General features: G+C 39.9%; 1 protein-coding gene across 1 annotated transcript in view; it reads left to right on the forward strand.

Moving 5' to 3' along the window:
- Window positions 1-1,040: 1,040 nt before the first annotated feature.
- Sp1 (transcription factor Sp9) overlaps window positions 1,041-17,900 on the forward strand; it is a 32,826-nt gene continuing 15,966 nt past the window's right edge. The window contains 1 exon segment of the mRNA XM_018456260.1: window positions 1,041-1,419. Within this exon segment, the coding sequence (XP_018311762.1) occupies window positions 1,333-1,419 (87 nt within the window). The 5' untranslated portion in view covers window positions 1,041-1,332.

The following is a 17,900-nucleotide window of genomic DNA, read 5'->3' on the forward strand; positions in this document are numbered from 1 at the left end:
CAGTTTACAAAAAATGTTATCTCAAGCTAGAAAATTCAATCTTATATTTTACTTAATTGCATCAGTGACTTAATGCCCATTAAAAGCACGATTATAGGAAAGGAAATGGTACAAAATAATTTGCATATAATTTCCTGAATGCGCGACGCATTACGGATAATCCTGAATGATAATTTCTGAACAAATAGCCTGGAATATTTAAAAAGCGATTACGAAACTATAAATCATCAAATACAATCGTTATTGCGTGGCGAGTCTAATGTGTCTCCATCCCCAAGAAGGGCTAATATATCCAGATATCTTCGTTCATCCCCTTTACTTCTTAATTCGAGACACGCACATGAGCGAACACTAAGCGCGGAAGACCTGATCAATCGATTACCCTCGATTTCAATCGTCGCGTGTATCTTGGGCTAGGCGAAGACTTGACGCTACACCCGATACTTCGTCGCGCGTATCGGCATTTAAATAACGACGGGGCGCGTAGTATACCGTTATGTCAAACTACGAGCTCGCGAGCTCGCGAAACGATACGACTCGGAGTCACGTAAAGCGGCGAAAGGGGAAGCGAGAGAGCAAGCGAGGATGAAGGGAAGGGGCCGAAGCGAGAGACTCTTCTCGCTTCTATACGTCGAGAGGGCACCACCAAAGTCGCCGCGCGTGCCTCCTTCCAGCGACCACGAGCTGCGCGCGCATTTCACGGCTGAATTATCGGGGGGAGGGATCGCGAGCGCGACAGAGAAGCTGAAGAAGCGGAGCGGTGGGACCGAGACAGCGTACGGCGGCGAGGGTGCCCTGTGAGGTGACTATGGAAGTGGGGGAGAAGCTCGCGGGTCGCGGGAGAGGGGGTGAACGAAGTCGAGGAAACCAGGCAGAGCACGTAGGCGGTGATGGGCGGTGACGGATTCTGGTGGGGCCCCGCCTCGCGGACCCGACCCCTTTTTTGCCCGGGGGCCGTTGAGTCCTGGATGTTTCCCTACCACCTAATATCCTCACGTCTGGTTGAGACCAAGTCGTTCGGACGGTCGGCAGTCTGTCACGGGGCGAAGAACGGGAACCACGGTAATCCCGGCCTTTTCCACGGAGAGCCTTTTTTTTTATCCGAGCGACGGTCGGTCGCGAGGACGACACTGGAACGCGTCCGATACGTGAGTCTGAGGCGTGTCCGCATCGTTCTTCGGTCCCGTGATCTCGAGTGCAGTGCGTAAACGTAAGCAGCTGGACAGAACAAACGACTCGGAAGGGACTTTCTTACTGTCTGGTGTGACTTTAATTCCGCGGTGCGCGAATCCCGCGGGTCACCAACTGCGACAACTCCGGGTCGGCGTCGAGATGCTGACTGACATGACACCGGCGGCGGCTGGTCAACTCTACCCTCAGCTACAGTCTATCGCGAAGTCGCCGGTGCACGGGCACGTGGTGAGTCTCCGTCTAAGTCTTTCCTCCTCTCTTTTCCTTTCTTTCAACGTCGTATTATCATACCACCCGATCGCTCGATTTTCCATCAAAGTCCACTGCTGCGACGTGTCTTGACATGTGACGTTGCAAATTTGTATCTATCACCATCATGACTCGTGGAAAAAGATCTTTGACATTAGTGAAAGGAACCCCCGTCGCGACGGGTTAATTTCTCGGTCGAGTTAGATCTACGATCTCTTCGGAGCAAAAGCGAGTTCTCGAGTTTCATTGGGATGTTAATCCCGGACTGAGATCTTTACCCCGGCAGGTAGAGCTCGATGCCAAAGATTAGCTGCTACCGTCAAATCCTTCACACCTCCGATAAGATCGCTCAGATTTCCTCAAAGGTATACTTTGACAACCGCTTTGATCACCGACGCTGTGGTCATCTCAGGCGTCAAGGCAAATGTCATCTTTGATCTCCGACATCAATTTGCTGGTAGATTTTGTCTTCGAATCGATATGGAGAAAATAACGTTCTATGCGCGAATTATATTTGAAATTAAAAACGGCAAATTAAATAGTTAAACAATAATAAGATTGAAAGACCGCTAATGTTAAACATAAATAGTTAAAGTTGATAAACATTCCATGTAATTTACGTGGATGCTGCGCATCTAGACATTAGCGATAAATTACTTTGCTATTATTTTTAATGGCTACAATAAGACGATTCGATTATCTATATACAAAAACTATGTTTTATTTAATATATAATCATATGTTTTGAGGTTTTTATTTCAACGTGCAGGAGTGATAAATGAGAAGGTGATTATTATCTGTAGCATAACAGGTATTTAGTTATTCATGATACATCTGGAACATTAGAACGATATAGCAATCAATATTTTGCAAACCGTATCATTTGTTTATACAATGTATCAGTTCAATAATCAAGATAAGAGAACTAATCGCAATCGAAATATTGATATATTACATTGTAAAACAGTTTGCATTAATCATTAATATATCATTAGTACATCAGCTTTCAAACTTTTTATCAAATAATTAAGTGATTGAATGAAATTTATTTGCGTAATTATTTTTAATAATATCGACATCAGTAACATCAATATGAATAAAAGAAGACAACGCTTCATTCATTGTTATTACGTAATAAATTCTTACATTATTTAATGATTAAGACTACAAGTTAAGGAAAGGCAAAAACAGAAACGCATTGAAATATCAACTACCTGCATAAATTGTAAATTAGCAAATTCTTGATACGCGAGCGCGGTAACCTTTAACGTATTTTATGAAGTCTAAGTGATCAATATTGAATGTGTCAACGTTGAGAAAGGAGTAAACTTAGTATTACGCAACATCATATCGCGCGATTGCAAGAGTTTTGCAATGTATGCTAAGATATTGATCAAGGATTAAACGACAGAGATTAAACGATTCTTTACAAATTCGAGGAACCGCCTACACGGAGAAACAAATAGCTGTAACTTTTTGTACGTACGTTAAATATCAGTAATCTTTTTTCGGTGATCTTTTTTCGATCATTATCAATCAATATTAGATCTTAAATAAAGATAAAGCGATTTATCTTTATTTGAAAATATATATGAGTACCCGTAAGGAAAGGAATTTGTGAGGTCGCCTTTCGGCGTGTAACGGAACGACACGCTGCAAGTTGCGTTACGGATCAGATGCGAAATATCGGAGATAATCTGACGATGATAAACTCAAAGTATCCTTCAGCTTTCGCGACCGTGGCCGGACAACATGTGCCCGCTCGTTGCTCGAAGCTCTTTATTTTATGACTCGGCAGGAAGGACGACGGCGGTCGTCGTGCGGGCCCTGCAAGATGATTTACGAGTCGACGTAAAAAAGTAATTAAATCCCTGCCGTCAAAAAGGAAGGCGTGCGCGCGAGCGCGAGTATTAATTAAGTCAGGCAGAAAGTTTCCTGTGTGCCGCGTCGAGTATTAATGTCGGCGAAAAGTCGCATATCCGTCGATGGACATCGTGCGGGCGCTCGAGATCGTCCTTCGGACCGATCCAGCTTCCGGTCTGGCTTTTTGCGACCTCTCGTTACCTCGCACGGTCCTCCACGTTGATTCGCTATTTGTTTCTCTGTACCCGCGTTTTCCCCGTCTCCGTAACGGCGAACCTGTTTTCGCGTGATTCTCATAGCTTGCCGTCGCGTCATCGTTCGAGTCTTTTTTGCGAGCCGCCCGTTTTTGCATCGCTACGAGATTATTCATAGACGGCATCGACGATCCAGATTCGTCCAAGATCGTTTTATAACTCGCGCTTGCGAATAACCGTAAATTTCAGATGAAGGAAATTACAACGCAGAAGAATTCGAATAAATTCGTTTCAAGGAATTGAACAGGTTTTCATGCTGCATATATAAAAATATGTATCGAGTATTAGAAGCATTCACAACAAATTTTTTGTTGGAAGGTAATGGTTCCTATCGCGCGAGAATCCTTTCAGAGTTTTTCCAGCTTCTATCGAGAGGAAAAATCGTATACCAGGTTTCATCTAAATCGGAGATGTCCCGTTTTCCAAACTACAGCCACGTTCCTTTGCTAGTGTCGAGCCACTCGATCCGAATGTATCGAGTGTCCCTCGCACAATGGTCCTTGCGCAAGGTTCTCAGGACTCAAAAGGACTGCTCTACCTGTGTATCCGAGGAGCCAATTATTTGTCCGATCTCCTTTGTGCGCCAGAGGAATCCACTTGACAGGATGCGTGGGATGGAAACGCGATGCCTACTTCCTTTCGCCACCCGATCCCGCCAATAGTATCTACTCTCCTCCGTAAGGGTCTTGTCTCTTTGTTTCTTTCTCTTCACCCTGTCTCTCATGTTGTCAATGGAGGTTGTCCTTAAAGGGCCATGAAACTCCTCGATGGCACATTGGTGAATGGAAGGACCTCCGCGTTACGCGTCGATTAATACGCTCGACTTAGCGCGACGAGAGGAATAGAGGCGAACCTCATCGCGCTGTCGCGCGACGTTAACTCGTCGTTTACACGCATACGCACATTCTCCCTCTTTTTCCTCGGGGTCGATTGGATAAGAATGTCAACAACCCTAGTTTCGACGCGCGACGTTTCGATCGTAAACTTTTAACTTTTTTCAAGCGACGCATACATCTCGAACGTTGCATTACGTTCTTTAGTATTGACGATAAAATTTTTACATTGTTATGTAATTAAATTTTCACGATCGGAAAAATCATCAAATAAATCTATATAGCTATGATATTTATCTGAGAAAGGAAGAGGAGAACGATACATAATGTATGTGTTTAGGAATATAAAGATATGTTACTTTCTTACTGCTCCAATGTCATGCATAATAAACGTGACACACGCAAAACGGCACAAGCTGAACCTTCGTCACGTTGAAGCTATACATGAAACTACCTACAAAACTTGGAGAGAATTTTCTTGGTAAAGTTATATGTCGGCACGCTATATTAGAAAGACGTGAATCCGAGGGAAACCAGCAAACGTGTCACGCTATGAACGACTCAGCGCGATGCAGCAGCATTGTCTTTCTAGCGATCGATTCCGGTGCGTCATTAATAATTAATACTTCGACCGACGAAGCCTGGAATATCCCTGGAACCGAAGTTACTAATTCACGAACGACTCCGCCGCGCCCCGTCGCTTTCTTCGTTGACATAATATCTTTGTTTCCAACGGACTACGCTACTTCCGCCTCTCTCTCTCTCTCTCTCTCTCTCTTTCTCTCTCTCTCTCTCTCTCTGTAATCTCACGTTAAATGTTTTAAAAATTCCGTTCGAGAGTACAAACTTATGCATACATGTGCATATATATATATATACAGGAAATGATTATAAAATCTTCACTTAAATTATATTTTCTGAAGTAGATGACCTATTATGTGTATTATACTGAGGATCGTGACACGAGAATACAAAATCGAAAGAGAACGCGCATATATGTCGTTCTTGTGACAGAACTAACGTCCTCGAGCACTTTTATGCGACTCTGCTCGTGTTCGCCAATGGCGAATGTAGTTGACACCTGTCAATATTTTGCACGACGTCGTCCGCGCCGTGCTCGAGTACCCTCTCGAGGGCTCTCCTGCTTCCACATCGGTAATCCGATAATCCGATTCGTCTGGTAAAGGTGTCCTTTTAAGCGACGTCCCGTTGACATTTTCAAGAGCAACAATAGACTGCGAACGGCCGCTGCGGAGTGCAATGTTCGTCGTGCAGAAAACTGCGTCCTCCGTCACGCTGGGAGCGCGGACGAGGGGTTGCGGAGGGGGGTGCGCGAGGCTTTTTACGTGACCTAAGAGGATTTACCTGAAGCACCGGATGCCATACGAGGATGTCGTCCTAATTTGTACTATTTGAGAGCAAAAGATGGCGAGAGAAAGGGACCACAGAAGAAGAAAAAGGAGAGAGAGAGAGAGAGAGAGAGGAGGGGAACTATTTCTTTAAATGACCGCAACATCTCTTGCGAAACATGCGATGCACACGGTCTTTCGTTGGCCACGAAGCCCTTCTATATGTATCTTAAGGGCGATCACAAGCGTCCGAATTTCGCTTTACATTCCAGAGAATAGATCTTTTGACGTTACCAGAAAGAATCCAATAGAAACGTATGGTTCAAAATTTGGTTAATAAAGATCTCTCTCTCTCTCTCTCTCTCTCTCTCTCTCTCTCTCTCTCTCTCTCTCTTATAAAGCGTTTGCCAAGTACAATTGAAAGCATTATTTTTCCTTCCTTTTTTTATTTTTTAATTACGCTTTTATAGGCAAAAAGAATGATTTTGCTGAAGTATCTAAAAATTTAACTATATATAGATCTGAAAATAATTTTGTTGAATAAAATAATTATATAGGGGACATTCAAGCTGATTGTTAGAATGTTAAAACTTTTTGCAACAATATTATTAACGTTTAAGCGTTCTACATAATTATTTTGATGGTCAAACAAAATTATTTTCACAGATGTAGCTAAATTTTTAGATACTTCGGCAAAACCGTTCTTTCCGTGTAGACGTAAAAATTTGTTCATTTTCTACATTTGTTTTTTAATATAAAAATTACCATTTATTTTAATGATTCTCATGCCAATGCTGCATAAAATTCTATTTGTGGAAAATTATGATCAGGGTGGATTACGGGTAGTCACCGCTTTTCTCGACCCCTGTCTGTCACGCCCAATGTGATATCCTAATGAATTATTTTCGTCGAGCACATCGTAACTCGCGACGTGTAAACACCCTTTCGAAAGCTCGCTCGTACAGCTCGTTCTGTTCGCCGTGCTGCCCGGGGCCCGAAACTGGCAGATGTACGGGGAGACAACATGGCCGCCGGGTGGCGGTTTGTGAAAAGTCGTCTTTAGGAAACCGTTATTACATATGATCGATTGATTTTGGTATCGTTTAAGCATCGACATGGACGTCGCGCGCGTCCGTCCCTTCTCTCCTGTAAGAAAACGATACGAAAACAGCCGGCTATAATTTGCGTATACGTGTGTGCAACGAGTTCGCATGAAAAACTAGCATGTGTGTACATGTACATGCACTTCAGTCAGACAACTATAATACCGAATTGATCATAGATTTGACATGTGTCTGGGAAAAAACAGCTCTGTTGAGAAGTAAACGTTGATGCGATACGTAAGATAATTTCTTTTTTTTTACACATATCGCGCACGAATATTGCAAAGAAAGAACAATTTTACTGAAGTATCCAAAAATTTAGTTGGGTATACAGAGCTGAAAATAATTTTGTTGGAGCATCAAAATAATTATGTAGAATGCTTAAGCATTACTGACAATGGCTGCGTCCAGCAAAAAAAGCAGGTTTGCAACTGTTGTAAGATTCTGTTATATGATTGATTTTAATATATTTGGGTCCAGTGAGAAATCGAGGGCAAGATCAATTAAAGAATTTTATGACAATTGTAAAAACTCCTTTTTTTGTTGAACCAATGGTATAGAGCATAAAAGCCAATGGTATAGAATATAAAAGGTTTTAACATTTTAGCAATTATAATTTGAGCATCCCATATAATTATTTTAATGGTCAAAGCAAAATTATTTTCAGATTTGTATCTAGCTAAATTTTTAAATATTTCAACATCAGATGAAGTCAACTGTAATGCCCAGAAAATGTATTATAATAATGGATTTGGATACGAAGATAATCTGCGAAATGCATAACTTCTGAATAGAAAGTACCCATGGAAGCCTCAAAACTATTACTTCAGTATCGTTTTTGTGACACTTCGCGTTCCTGAGAAGCGAGCAGAAGATTAAAAACTCGGAAGAAGAGACAATATTATCTGAAGTCATATAATTCTTAACATAGCGATTATTTCGAAAAACAATATCTTGAAATAGAAAACGTCGCGTGCCACGGATTCACGGAATCCACGCTGGCTAACTAGCTGCGGGCTGAAAAACATCATTCGAAAATGTAATCGATGCTAAACATCCGGAGAAATATGCGATAGATGAGATTCCTCGAGCCGGATTGGCACGTTGCTTATATATTTCAGAGAAACATAAATTGTATGAAATTGCAGGCTAGAAGATATTACGCGGGGCGATATATTTATTGCTTTTTCAAAGTCTGTCTATGTTACAGATGATTTATGCGTTTCAACGTATTAGAACCTCGAGTCAGCCTTTCTCGAAACCGGTCGCGGAACACGATACTCGCCATTACCCTTCATCCCTGCTTTCCCAGCTTCGATTAACAGCACCGTATCTGCGAAGTGAATTGGTCTAAAAAACACTACGGAAGTTAATCTTCGATCGATGGTTGCGTTATTGATCGAAGTCTCGTGCATGTTCGCGTTTCTCGTTTCGCAAGATCCTTCTTCGAAAAGATCCTGCTCGGGCAGAAGTAAACTCACGTGAATATATTTTCAATAAAGCTGTCGCACGCGGTTATTAAAGTATAGATTGTACGACAGATTGGATATTGTGACTGTCAAAACTCAGATCGAGATGATGGTAAAGATATAACAACGTATTACCTTTTAAATAATAGAACTTTGCCACTGCCGTTGATAAACCGTGAGATACACAAAAAGAAGTCCACTCGTACAATATTTTATATATCGAGTCACGAGCAGACATTGGCGAAGGACACTTGTGAAAGGTACAAACAACCTTTTTCTTTTGGTCCAAGCTTTGCTTGAAAGGGACATTTTTATAAGAATGGCACTAACTGAAGGGAAAAGAGAAACAAATTTTAATGAAAATTATAGCTCTCTTGGAAAGAAAAGATTACAAACTGGCGTTGTTAAACGAACGATAATCGGCGCGAGATTGTTAGTGAAATTTTGCGGATAGTCGTTGACCGCGCGAATGCCGTGCAGAGGATATATCGAGCAGATACACTCGCGAGATCCACACGCGTTGTGTGTACCCTAGGTACCACTCGTTGCGCATCGTACGTACAAGCCGCGGCTCGATCGAACCTGCAATTTGGCGTAGATACGCCCGTGCGTGTGGGTTTACCGGCCGCGTGCAGCGGCTTGCACCGGGTTATACGTGCCTTCCGCCGGCCATCATCGTATCGCTCCAAGGTCCGATAATTGAAAAGCCAAGACTTCTCTCTACTCCCATCGCGCGCTGCGAAACAATATTCCTCCTAGGCGCGCACGAGCCTCGGCGATGGTACGTCGAATTACCGGCCATTATCGTGACGTATCATCGCTGGGCAGCGTCATTCACTGGGGCCCGGTGATGGGAAAGGACGAACAATACTCGATCTGTGGTCGACACCTCGAGGCTTTATCGTGCACCACTCGAGTAAAGTGGAGGACGATTATTAACGACTCTCGATGCGCGATTCTATTTAAGCCCCGCTAACTTTTTTTATCGCTGAAACAATGGGGATATCTTTCCGTTGAGACCGAAAACGCTCGCGGCGAGAACGCGCGACGCGATTTTACAAATTTTAGCCGTCGACAGAACTTTATGCTCCTTCCTCCCGGCGCGGCGCGACGCGGCGCGACGCGGCGCGACGCGGCGCGGTGTATCGACGTTATCGATATATCGCACTCGCGGACGTGTACACGCGCGACCGTCCATTATATTCCTGTCGATCGTTATAGGTACAATCGTACAGTACAACATAGTATCGGCGAAGAATGAGTAATATCCTCGTTGACAGACGATTGTTCTAACGCGCGTTGGCCGGAACGACTGTTAACGATCTCGCTATCTTTCGCTCTAGGAATTCTTAAACAACTGAACAATAGTATCGACTCATCGAGTAAAAACGAGCATAAACACGAGGAAGTTGAAGATTAGATTAGATTATATGTAATTTGTTAGACAAGCATAGTCGTTTAAAGGAAAAGGAACTTGCTGTTCGATAAATTTATTCCGAGTACGCACCTGTCCGTACGGTGTAGTTTTTCGCGTGGCGCTTGACGCATTAGTACCGTGATTAGTACTATGCGAGTAATCGTTACCGGACGCTTGTTGAAAGAGCGCGATGAATGACGAGTACCAACGACGCTCGGCGGGACGCAGACGCCTCTACCCTTTATCCGGCAGTGCCGACCTCTCGGCGCTCAGCTCGAAGGATAAAGGGTGCCCCCGCGGGGAGTCGTCTCCCCCGCGGCGTCGAAACCAAAACACCGACAGCATGGACGCGTCCAGTGCCGACCGCGATGATTTATCACTCTTTCGATTGCGTTTCTTATGCTTTCTCACTCTTCTCTCCTCGATTTCGATCTTGTCTAGACGAGAAACTATAATTTTGATATCACATTTAAATATTATATAATTATTTCATTTGAGGTCTCTTAAATTTGAATATATAGGTCGTACAACACGGTTTTCTTTTAAATATTTTTAAAGGACAAATTTATTTAATAAAATTGTAAATAAAAATTGTAGTTATATATCTTCTTGAGGCTTCCACGGGTGCTCTGTATGAAGGTTATCCATTTCGCGGGTTTTCTCCGTGTCCAAATCCATTCTTGGAAACGGATAACCTTCATGTAGTTATATATAAAATTATACATATAATTATAATATATAATCCAAAATTTTTTATTTAAAAATTGATTATTAAATTTTTTGTTAAACCTCTGGAAAAAAGTAACATGAGTTAGAAGTATAAAATTGTTCAAAAGAGAGGAAGGACAATTACGTATTTTAAAATTAATTATTTATTACGGTAATATTAAACATAAGTCAATTTAAAGCTAATCATAAATTGTTTTAAATTCTTTAGATATATCTTTTATGATGTTTACTCCAAAAATTTCTACTTCGATTTATGTTATTTTTTCCTTGTATCTTTTTTTTCTTTATAAAATATTATATCTATTTGAATTTAACTTGTATTACTTTTTCTGATTGAAAACATAATTCTTACATAATATAAAATTCGAAAAATTTCGACCTATGTCGAAAAATATTGCATCATAAAAAATTGCAACATTATCAAATTGTTATTATAAAAAGTAACAGAAAAAATAATGGAATAGTAACTCTTCCATTTTTCCTGATAAAAATTATTTTGTTTAAGAAGAAGTCTGTATTAATGATTTAAACAAATTTTTAATTATTTTTTATATGTATAAACACATACATATTTGTATAAGGTGAGTTATAAGTATGTTTTCAAATTTGTGAGCGTATTCCTAAATAAAAAAGAAGAACAAATGTTCCTATGAATACTAAGTCACAAATACTTCGTTATCAAAATAATAGATATAAATATAGTAATATCAAGTAATGACTTGATTTAAAAGTTTCAGGTAGATATTTTTTTACGTTTACAAGAAAAAACCACAAAGTGTTCTCCATTATTTTTACACTTAAAGCATGACGTATACATCATTGATCTTATTGATATTATTTCAAATCTATTTGTGTCTATTATTTCGATAATGAAGTATTTTCAACTTAATGTTCATAGAGAAATATTGTTTTCTTTTTATCCAGAAACACGATATTTTAAAACATACTTATATGTGACTCATCCTATATAAAATATAGGAATAGGGTGGAGGTTTTTTCGTCATTGGACTATTTCGATCAGCAATAACGTATGTTTTTAAGCAGCAATATATTTAATGAAGGTGTTTACGCTTTTAAAAAGCAGTCAGTTTGAGTACAACGTAATTGTAAGCATGTCACTGTAAAGAGAAATTGTTTGTTACTGTGGTTGAAACTTTTGTGATTGAAGATAAATACATCGTCATTTTCATCGTAATTTCAGTAATGAATTTATACTGTATTATTTAAGCTATAATTTTTGTATACGAACAAATTTCATAATAAAAATTATACTGAGTGTTCATTAGAGTTTTAAAATGGTTTAAAATGCAAAAATTATCTCTGCAGATAATCGTGAATTATTTTCTTGCACTATTCGTTTTTTTAAAGATCCTTCATGGACGGAGTAACCCCACTGATTTTGATACATTTTGTATCAGTTTATGCTTTTTTCTGTTGTGTGTTAATTTTTACACTTGAAAAGATTATATTAGTTCAGTAATAAATCAGTAATGTTGGAAATGTAATTGGATATGCGAGGCATTTTTCTGCAAATTTTTAAATCACTTTAAAATTAAAATTGACGGAATAGCCCATACAAAAAATATATATGAATATATAAAAGAATTAATAATGTGGGTTTGTTAAATATGAAGTATAAAAAATCTATCATTAAATATTTTTATTCGAAGAATATATTCTGTACGATATCTAGGACTGGAATGTATTTGAAATATTTTTATTTTAAACACAGATTTATGATACAATCGTATTTTATATTTTGTATTTCAAATCGAAAGACTGAAAGTATTTTGTATTTTGCAATTCAAATAATAAGATCGATTGTCAATTTTAGTATTTGAAATACAAAATACTTTCAATTTTTGCTTTGAAATACAAAATACAAAATATTTTTATGCGCTTCGCTGAAACACAAAATACTTTTATGTGCTACGCTAAAACACAGAATATAAAATATAATTGTATTATAAAGAAATTATGTTAAAAATATTGTTTTTCGAATAAAAGTATTTCAAATACATGCCCAGCCCTAACGATATCAATCGCTGCTCATGCGAGTAGCAAACTTTTAGCTGCCACTGTACGTACACACGCTCGAACAAGGCTAAAAATCAGGCTCGCAATCTGGATTCTCGTTCACGTTGGCCTGTCGTCCCGACGTGCTGGCACCTCTAGCGTCCCCGGTTTCTACTCTTCGCGGAGAGGCCCGACAAACCCCGAAGAGGAAGAAAGAATGGAAAACGCTCGCGTGACGAATATTTGACGCGTCCCGCAGTTCTATTCGCCGGCCGACGAGCCGTATTTAGCGTCGTCTTCTTTCGAGCAATTTAAAGCTCTTTCGCGCGTGGAGCCGGCCGACGACCTCTTCCGGGATTCTGACGACGACTTCCGGCATATTCCGCACGTGAAGAGGCCAGCCGCGATTTTCCTCTTTTAGCAGATGCATACGGTTGCACCTTGCACGGCCCGGACCGCCCCGGGTGCTCGTACACACGCGTATGTGTGCGGATCGTTGCGTGCGGCGCGGCGTCCGCGTGCGAAAGAGGAATCAACGAGTTTCGAGTAATAGCTGGGATAATTGCCCGGCGTATTATTACCGCGGAATGCGGCGGATTTGATATTAAATCGGTCGTACGTATACACGGACGGACGTGCGCGTCTATCTTTTCTCTCATACGACAGTCAGCTACGGCCACATATCCTCACTTACGCGACAATGAGCAAGTCGAGCTGCTAACTCGAGAGAAAGAGAGAGAATACATCGCGTTTTAGAAATGCCAATAAAAGCGGAGTCGCTGGCGTAATCGTTACGCGTAATGATACTTGACCCACGAGGCCCTTCACGGAACCCCTCGCTCTCGGAAATTATTTCACATCACGCCGGTGCTGAATTGTTTCGACCCGTCAACGAAACCTTTGAAGAAAGACTGACGGCACGCACGATACACTGCGTATCTATTTCGAAAGGATAGAACGAATATACTCGTCAAGTCAGAAATAAATCTGTGACGGCTTCGTCTCTCTTTTCCACATAATACGCCGTATAATAAATTACAGAAATAAGAGAAGCTTGTTCCGAGCAATGAGGCGTGCATGATTAATGAGTGGATGTTGTATCGATAACTCATAACGCCTTACGAACGATAAGTCAAATGGAATGTCTGACGGGAGTTTAAAGATTATGACTCGTGTTTCCACCGCACATTTAGCACTCAATACAGCTGTCTTGTTCTCGTCTCATACTGACATCGCCCACAAACGTAACACCTCAGAATTTAACGAGTGGACTATAAAGAATGCTTCAAATGTAATGTTTTAGCAATAGTACATAAGTGAAAATTGACCGAGAAATGTTCAACACAAACGAGAGGATATATCAAAATGGCTATATATCGAAATGGATGTTGATGCCTACACTGTAAAAAATGTGGGTGTGGATTTAATATCATGTGATGTCGGTAACATAATTTAATAATTCTCACTCTATATATATATGTTGGTGCTAATATTAACACCAATTTTTATAGACTAAAAATCTAGAATGTTTATATCAACATCACAGTGTGGATTTAAAACCCATGGTATTAAATTCATGCCATATTACACGCAAAAAAATATTTTGCTGCTCCAGCTAGAATTATAGTTATTTTTTGTATCTGATAGAAAATTATGTATCATACGCATAGAATTTATAACACAAATCTAAATTCTATCTCTGTCATCTATACGATTAGGTGCAATACATATCCAATATCGTAGTACTTGTTAGAAATTTTAGCTATTTTTCGTACTTAGATAATTTTCGCTATAACTCCAAGATCACTTTTTTTTGAGTGTAGTATTTATATCAACATCAACTATTTTTTTAGAGTGTAATAATATTTTTACGTGAATCTTATTATAATTTCTTATAATTTTAAATGATATCTACATACTACATTCCACTGAATCCTACAACATGGATCAACGCGGCAAAATAAAACGCAGTTTTTATCTGACTATCGAAAGGGAAATGTGCGATCATAGAAAAGTGATGTGGAAGATAGATCTTGTAGAGTTCCAATGTGCCTCGCCTATATTTTCATGGAACCGATTCGCGAGTCGACGAATTTAGATCATATCAGAGATTTTACGTAGTTCGTGTAATAAGGAAAAAATCGCACAGAAATGGCGCGCTAGAAGAAACCGGACCGACAAACGAGGACCGGTCAATGGAACGCGACTCCAATTTTCCGCCAGTCCAGCTCGTTCGCTCACTCGGTCGCGTTCTCGCAGGCTGGATAATTTGCATTTCGGTATCTCCATCGCGTTCTACGTACCCCGAGGTGACGAATTATCCTCTCCGCGCATTGCGTAACGACCCCCGTCGTCGTCGGAGCCGATACCGTTAGATTTACGGATCGGATGGCGCTCTCGCCATGTTCTATTCCGGCGCGACATCCGCCAGTGAATTAGGAAAATCAAGTCCCTCTCTCGCGGAAGGACGACGCACTGCCGTCACGATTTATGGGCGCGTCCTCGAGAATCGAGGGAACATTCTCTCGTTCACTCATTTATGAATTTTTATATAGGGGGATTCACATGGCTTTCCATGTTTAGCCACTTATTTACGAAGCTCTCTATCATCAAGCATTAAAATAATCATCTCTGTACAGCAGCATCTTCTCTTTTAACATTTAATCTTTCCTTTTCCTTTTATTAACGATTCTTAATGGCACGTTTGTGCGTTAAGGATTTTTTAATATTGGGTACTAATACTTGATATTACGATGAAATACTTAATATATGTTAATTCTGTTATATCCGAAATCCATTTAACAAGATTACCAGATAACCTGAGATTGCAAACATTTCCGATGAATTTGATTTACTAGTCTATTAGTGTGCTTTGGACGTATCCTGTATATCACATAGTTAGAATAGTGTAACTCATCCGACAGTCAACGATTATTCAAACTTCCGTCGCAGCGATAAAATCGCTAAAAGACGGTAAGCATCTACTCGCGTGCTCACGAACATTACCGCTTCTCAGCAACCGTCTTTGGCGATCGTTTCGGCAATCTTTCCGTGCGACGAGAATAATATATTTATGTGGCTTGTCGATGCACAGGTTATCCAGAGAACTAACCGCGTCAGATCTCGCTCCCACGGCCCGTTCTCGCTCGCTCGTCCAACAAATCGTGAAACAATAAATCCGATCGCAGGGGGTCACCCTCTTTACGAGGTCCTTATATAGCCGGAGATGATGCCCCTTTTGCGAAGGCGGGGGTAGCCTAATATGTCACAGTCTGTTGCAGGGCGCCCCGGTGGAGCACGGTCCTCGAAAACGAGGGTGGCCCATCGTTGCGAGGGTCGGCTTGCGATTAGATGCGCTCCTAATGGAGCGATTCAATAGCGACGATCTGATAAACCGATTCCACGCGTTCCTGGTCCCGTATTCGCGAATCATATTAACCATGATCCTCGTTTCATGACCTCATATCCCCAGGCGAATTTTACAATCGGCAGCACCGAAAATCAGACGCGTGTCATCTCTTTAAATTAACTTACTGATAGTAAATCTTGTTTTCTAATGAAAATACTGACTGACAGCAAATCAACATTTGATCCTCGCTCTTGGGATTGATGGAGCTTTACGGTTGAAGCTTCGCTTATAGAGTCGTCGAGAAATCTAAGATGTAACATTGAGAAAAATGATTTGCATAATTTCAAAATGCATGATTTGCTGCGAGATAAGACGAACGAGCGAACGTATCGCGGATCTACTGTGCGGAAGCACGATGAGGCAATAAATTTTGCGAAGTTGGCGCGGAAGACACGCGAACCATTTTGTTCGAGATCCGGTCGATCCGCTAGTACTGATATCTGTGTATATATAACGCTCATTTTCGCGAATGTCGGCTTGGCTACGAATACTACGTGAATTATATTAATGATACAACATCTTTGCCTCGATTTCAATATTTCAATATTTTTTGCTAATTCATAGATGTGCACATTCAATATTATTCGATGAGTTTTTAGTTGATTGATTAAAATACTTATACTATTTACATTTTCATATTTATATATATCGTTTAACTCTCTGGAGCTGACGGTGGATTTATTGGATCCACCCGATTATAATTCCTTTGTCGCATGAGAAAAATGTCCGATTGGATTAATTAGAATTTTAGATGAAAATGGACGAATCGAAAATTCTATTCTGATTAAATCTATTAGAATTCTATATACAGAATTTTCTGGATCGTCCAATTTCAATCTGACATTTTTCTCAGTACAGAAATGTCAAATTTAATTTTTTTCATGTTACATCTGTGAAAATTAGATTATTCTCATTAAAATATACTTTATAATTTATTATTTTTTATGTCATTTTGATTCTTAATAAGTGCCTTTTGATATAAATTAAATGGGTCTTATAGATTTAGTGTGACTATGTTACAACTTGGACGTTAGCCTGAGAGAATTAAAAGAACATTTTGAAAAAAATGTAATCAACTTTATTTACTAACACTATAAAATTTTATGTTGTGTCAATCATAAATTATTCCAAATGTACATTCGTAATAAAAATTGATATTTTTAATAAGCTAGTTATATCTGTGAAGAATTGCAGTAGTTTTACCTAAAAGTTACAAAATTCCCCGAACTTTTGAGCGATAATGTAAGTAGCTACATGTTTAATCATGTGGGCTGTACCATCATTTAAAAACAAACGTCATCAACGTACTACTCTATTAAGCGGAAAATATTAATTATAATACTACATGTTCAATAACAGCCGTATATAAAATAAGAAAATATCTAAAATTACGATCTCTCATAATAGACAACGTGAGAAATATTTTTAATGGTGTTCAGTTGACTTTAATAACATAGTGACGTGCGTGTCGGTAAACTTTATCGCTTCGTCGACCGACGCCATTAAAGGTATTTTTCACGTCATGTCAATTATGCACACGAGCAACGAACTTTCTCTAAATGTACGTACCAGTTTTACCTTTTACCATTTTCATACTTGTCTTCATTATTTTTTCACTTCTGTGTACACTTTTTTTCCACTTTTCCATTTTCTTTATGAATCAATGTGTTATGGATTCTTGTAAATCACGATCGCAATCGTATTGGGCGACATGGAATATCGCATTCCGACAACGCGACGCCTGGACATTTTTTAAAATAGCACAAAAATTGAAGATTTTAAAGTTGTGCCGATGTTTTAAAACGAACACCCTATACCAAGCGTTAACGAGATAGAAAGCACAGGTTCCTCTCGAGCAACGGGTTACAACACGTGCAACGATTATAGGTATTACACGCGTGTACCGATCGTAAAGCGTCTCGTTGGCAGACGCTGAAGAAGAGGACCGCTTAATTCCGCCTGCGCTTTAACTCGCGGTGTTACGGCCCTTTTAAATTACTGTCTATAACACGACGCTT

The sequence above is a fragment of the Mycetomoellerius zeteki genome, unplaced genomic scaffold, assembly GCF_001594055.1.
Source record: "Mycetomoellerius zeteki isolate Tzet28-1 unplaced genomic scaffold, Tzet1.0 scaffold565, whole genome shotgun sequence".
Taxonomy (NCBI): Eukaryota; Metazoa; Arthropoda; class Insecta; order Hymenoptera; family Formicidae; genus Mycetomoellerius; species Mycetomoellerius zeteki.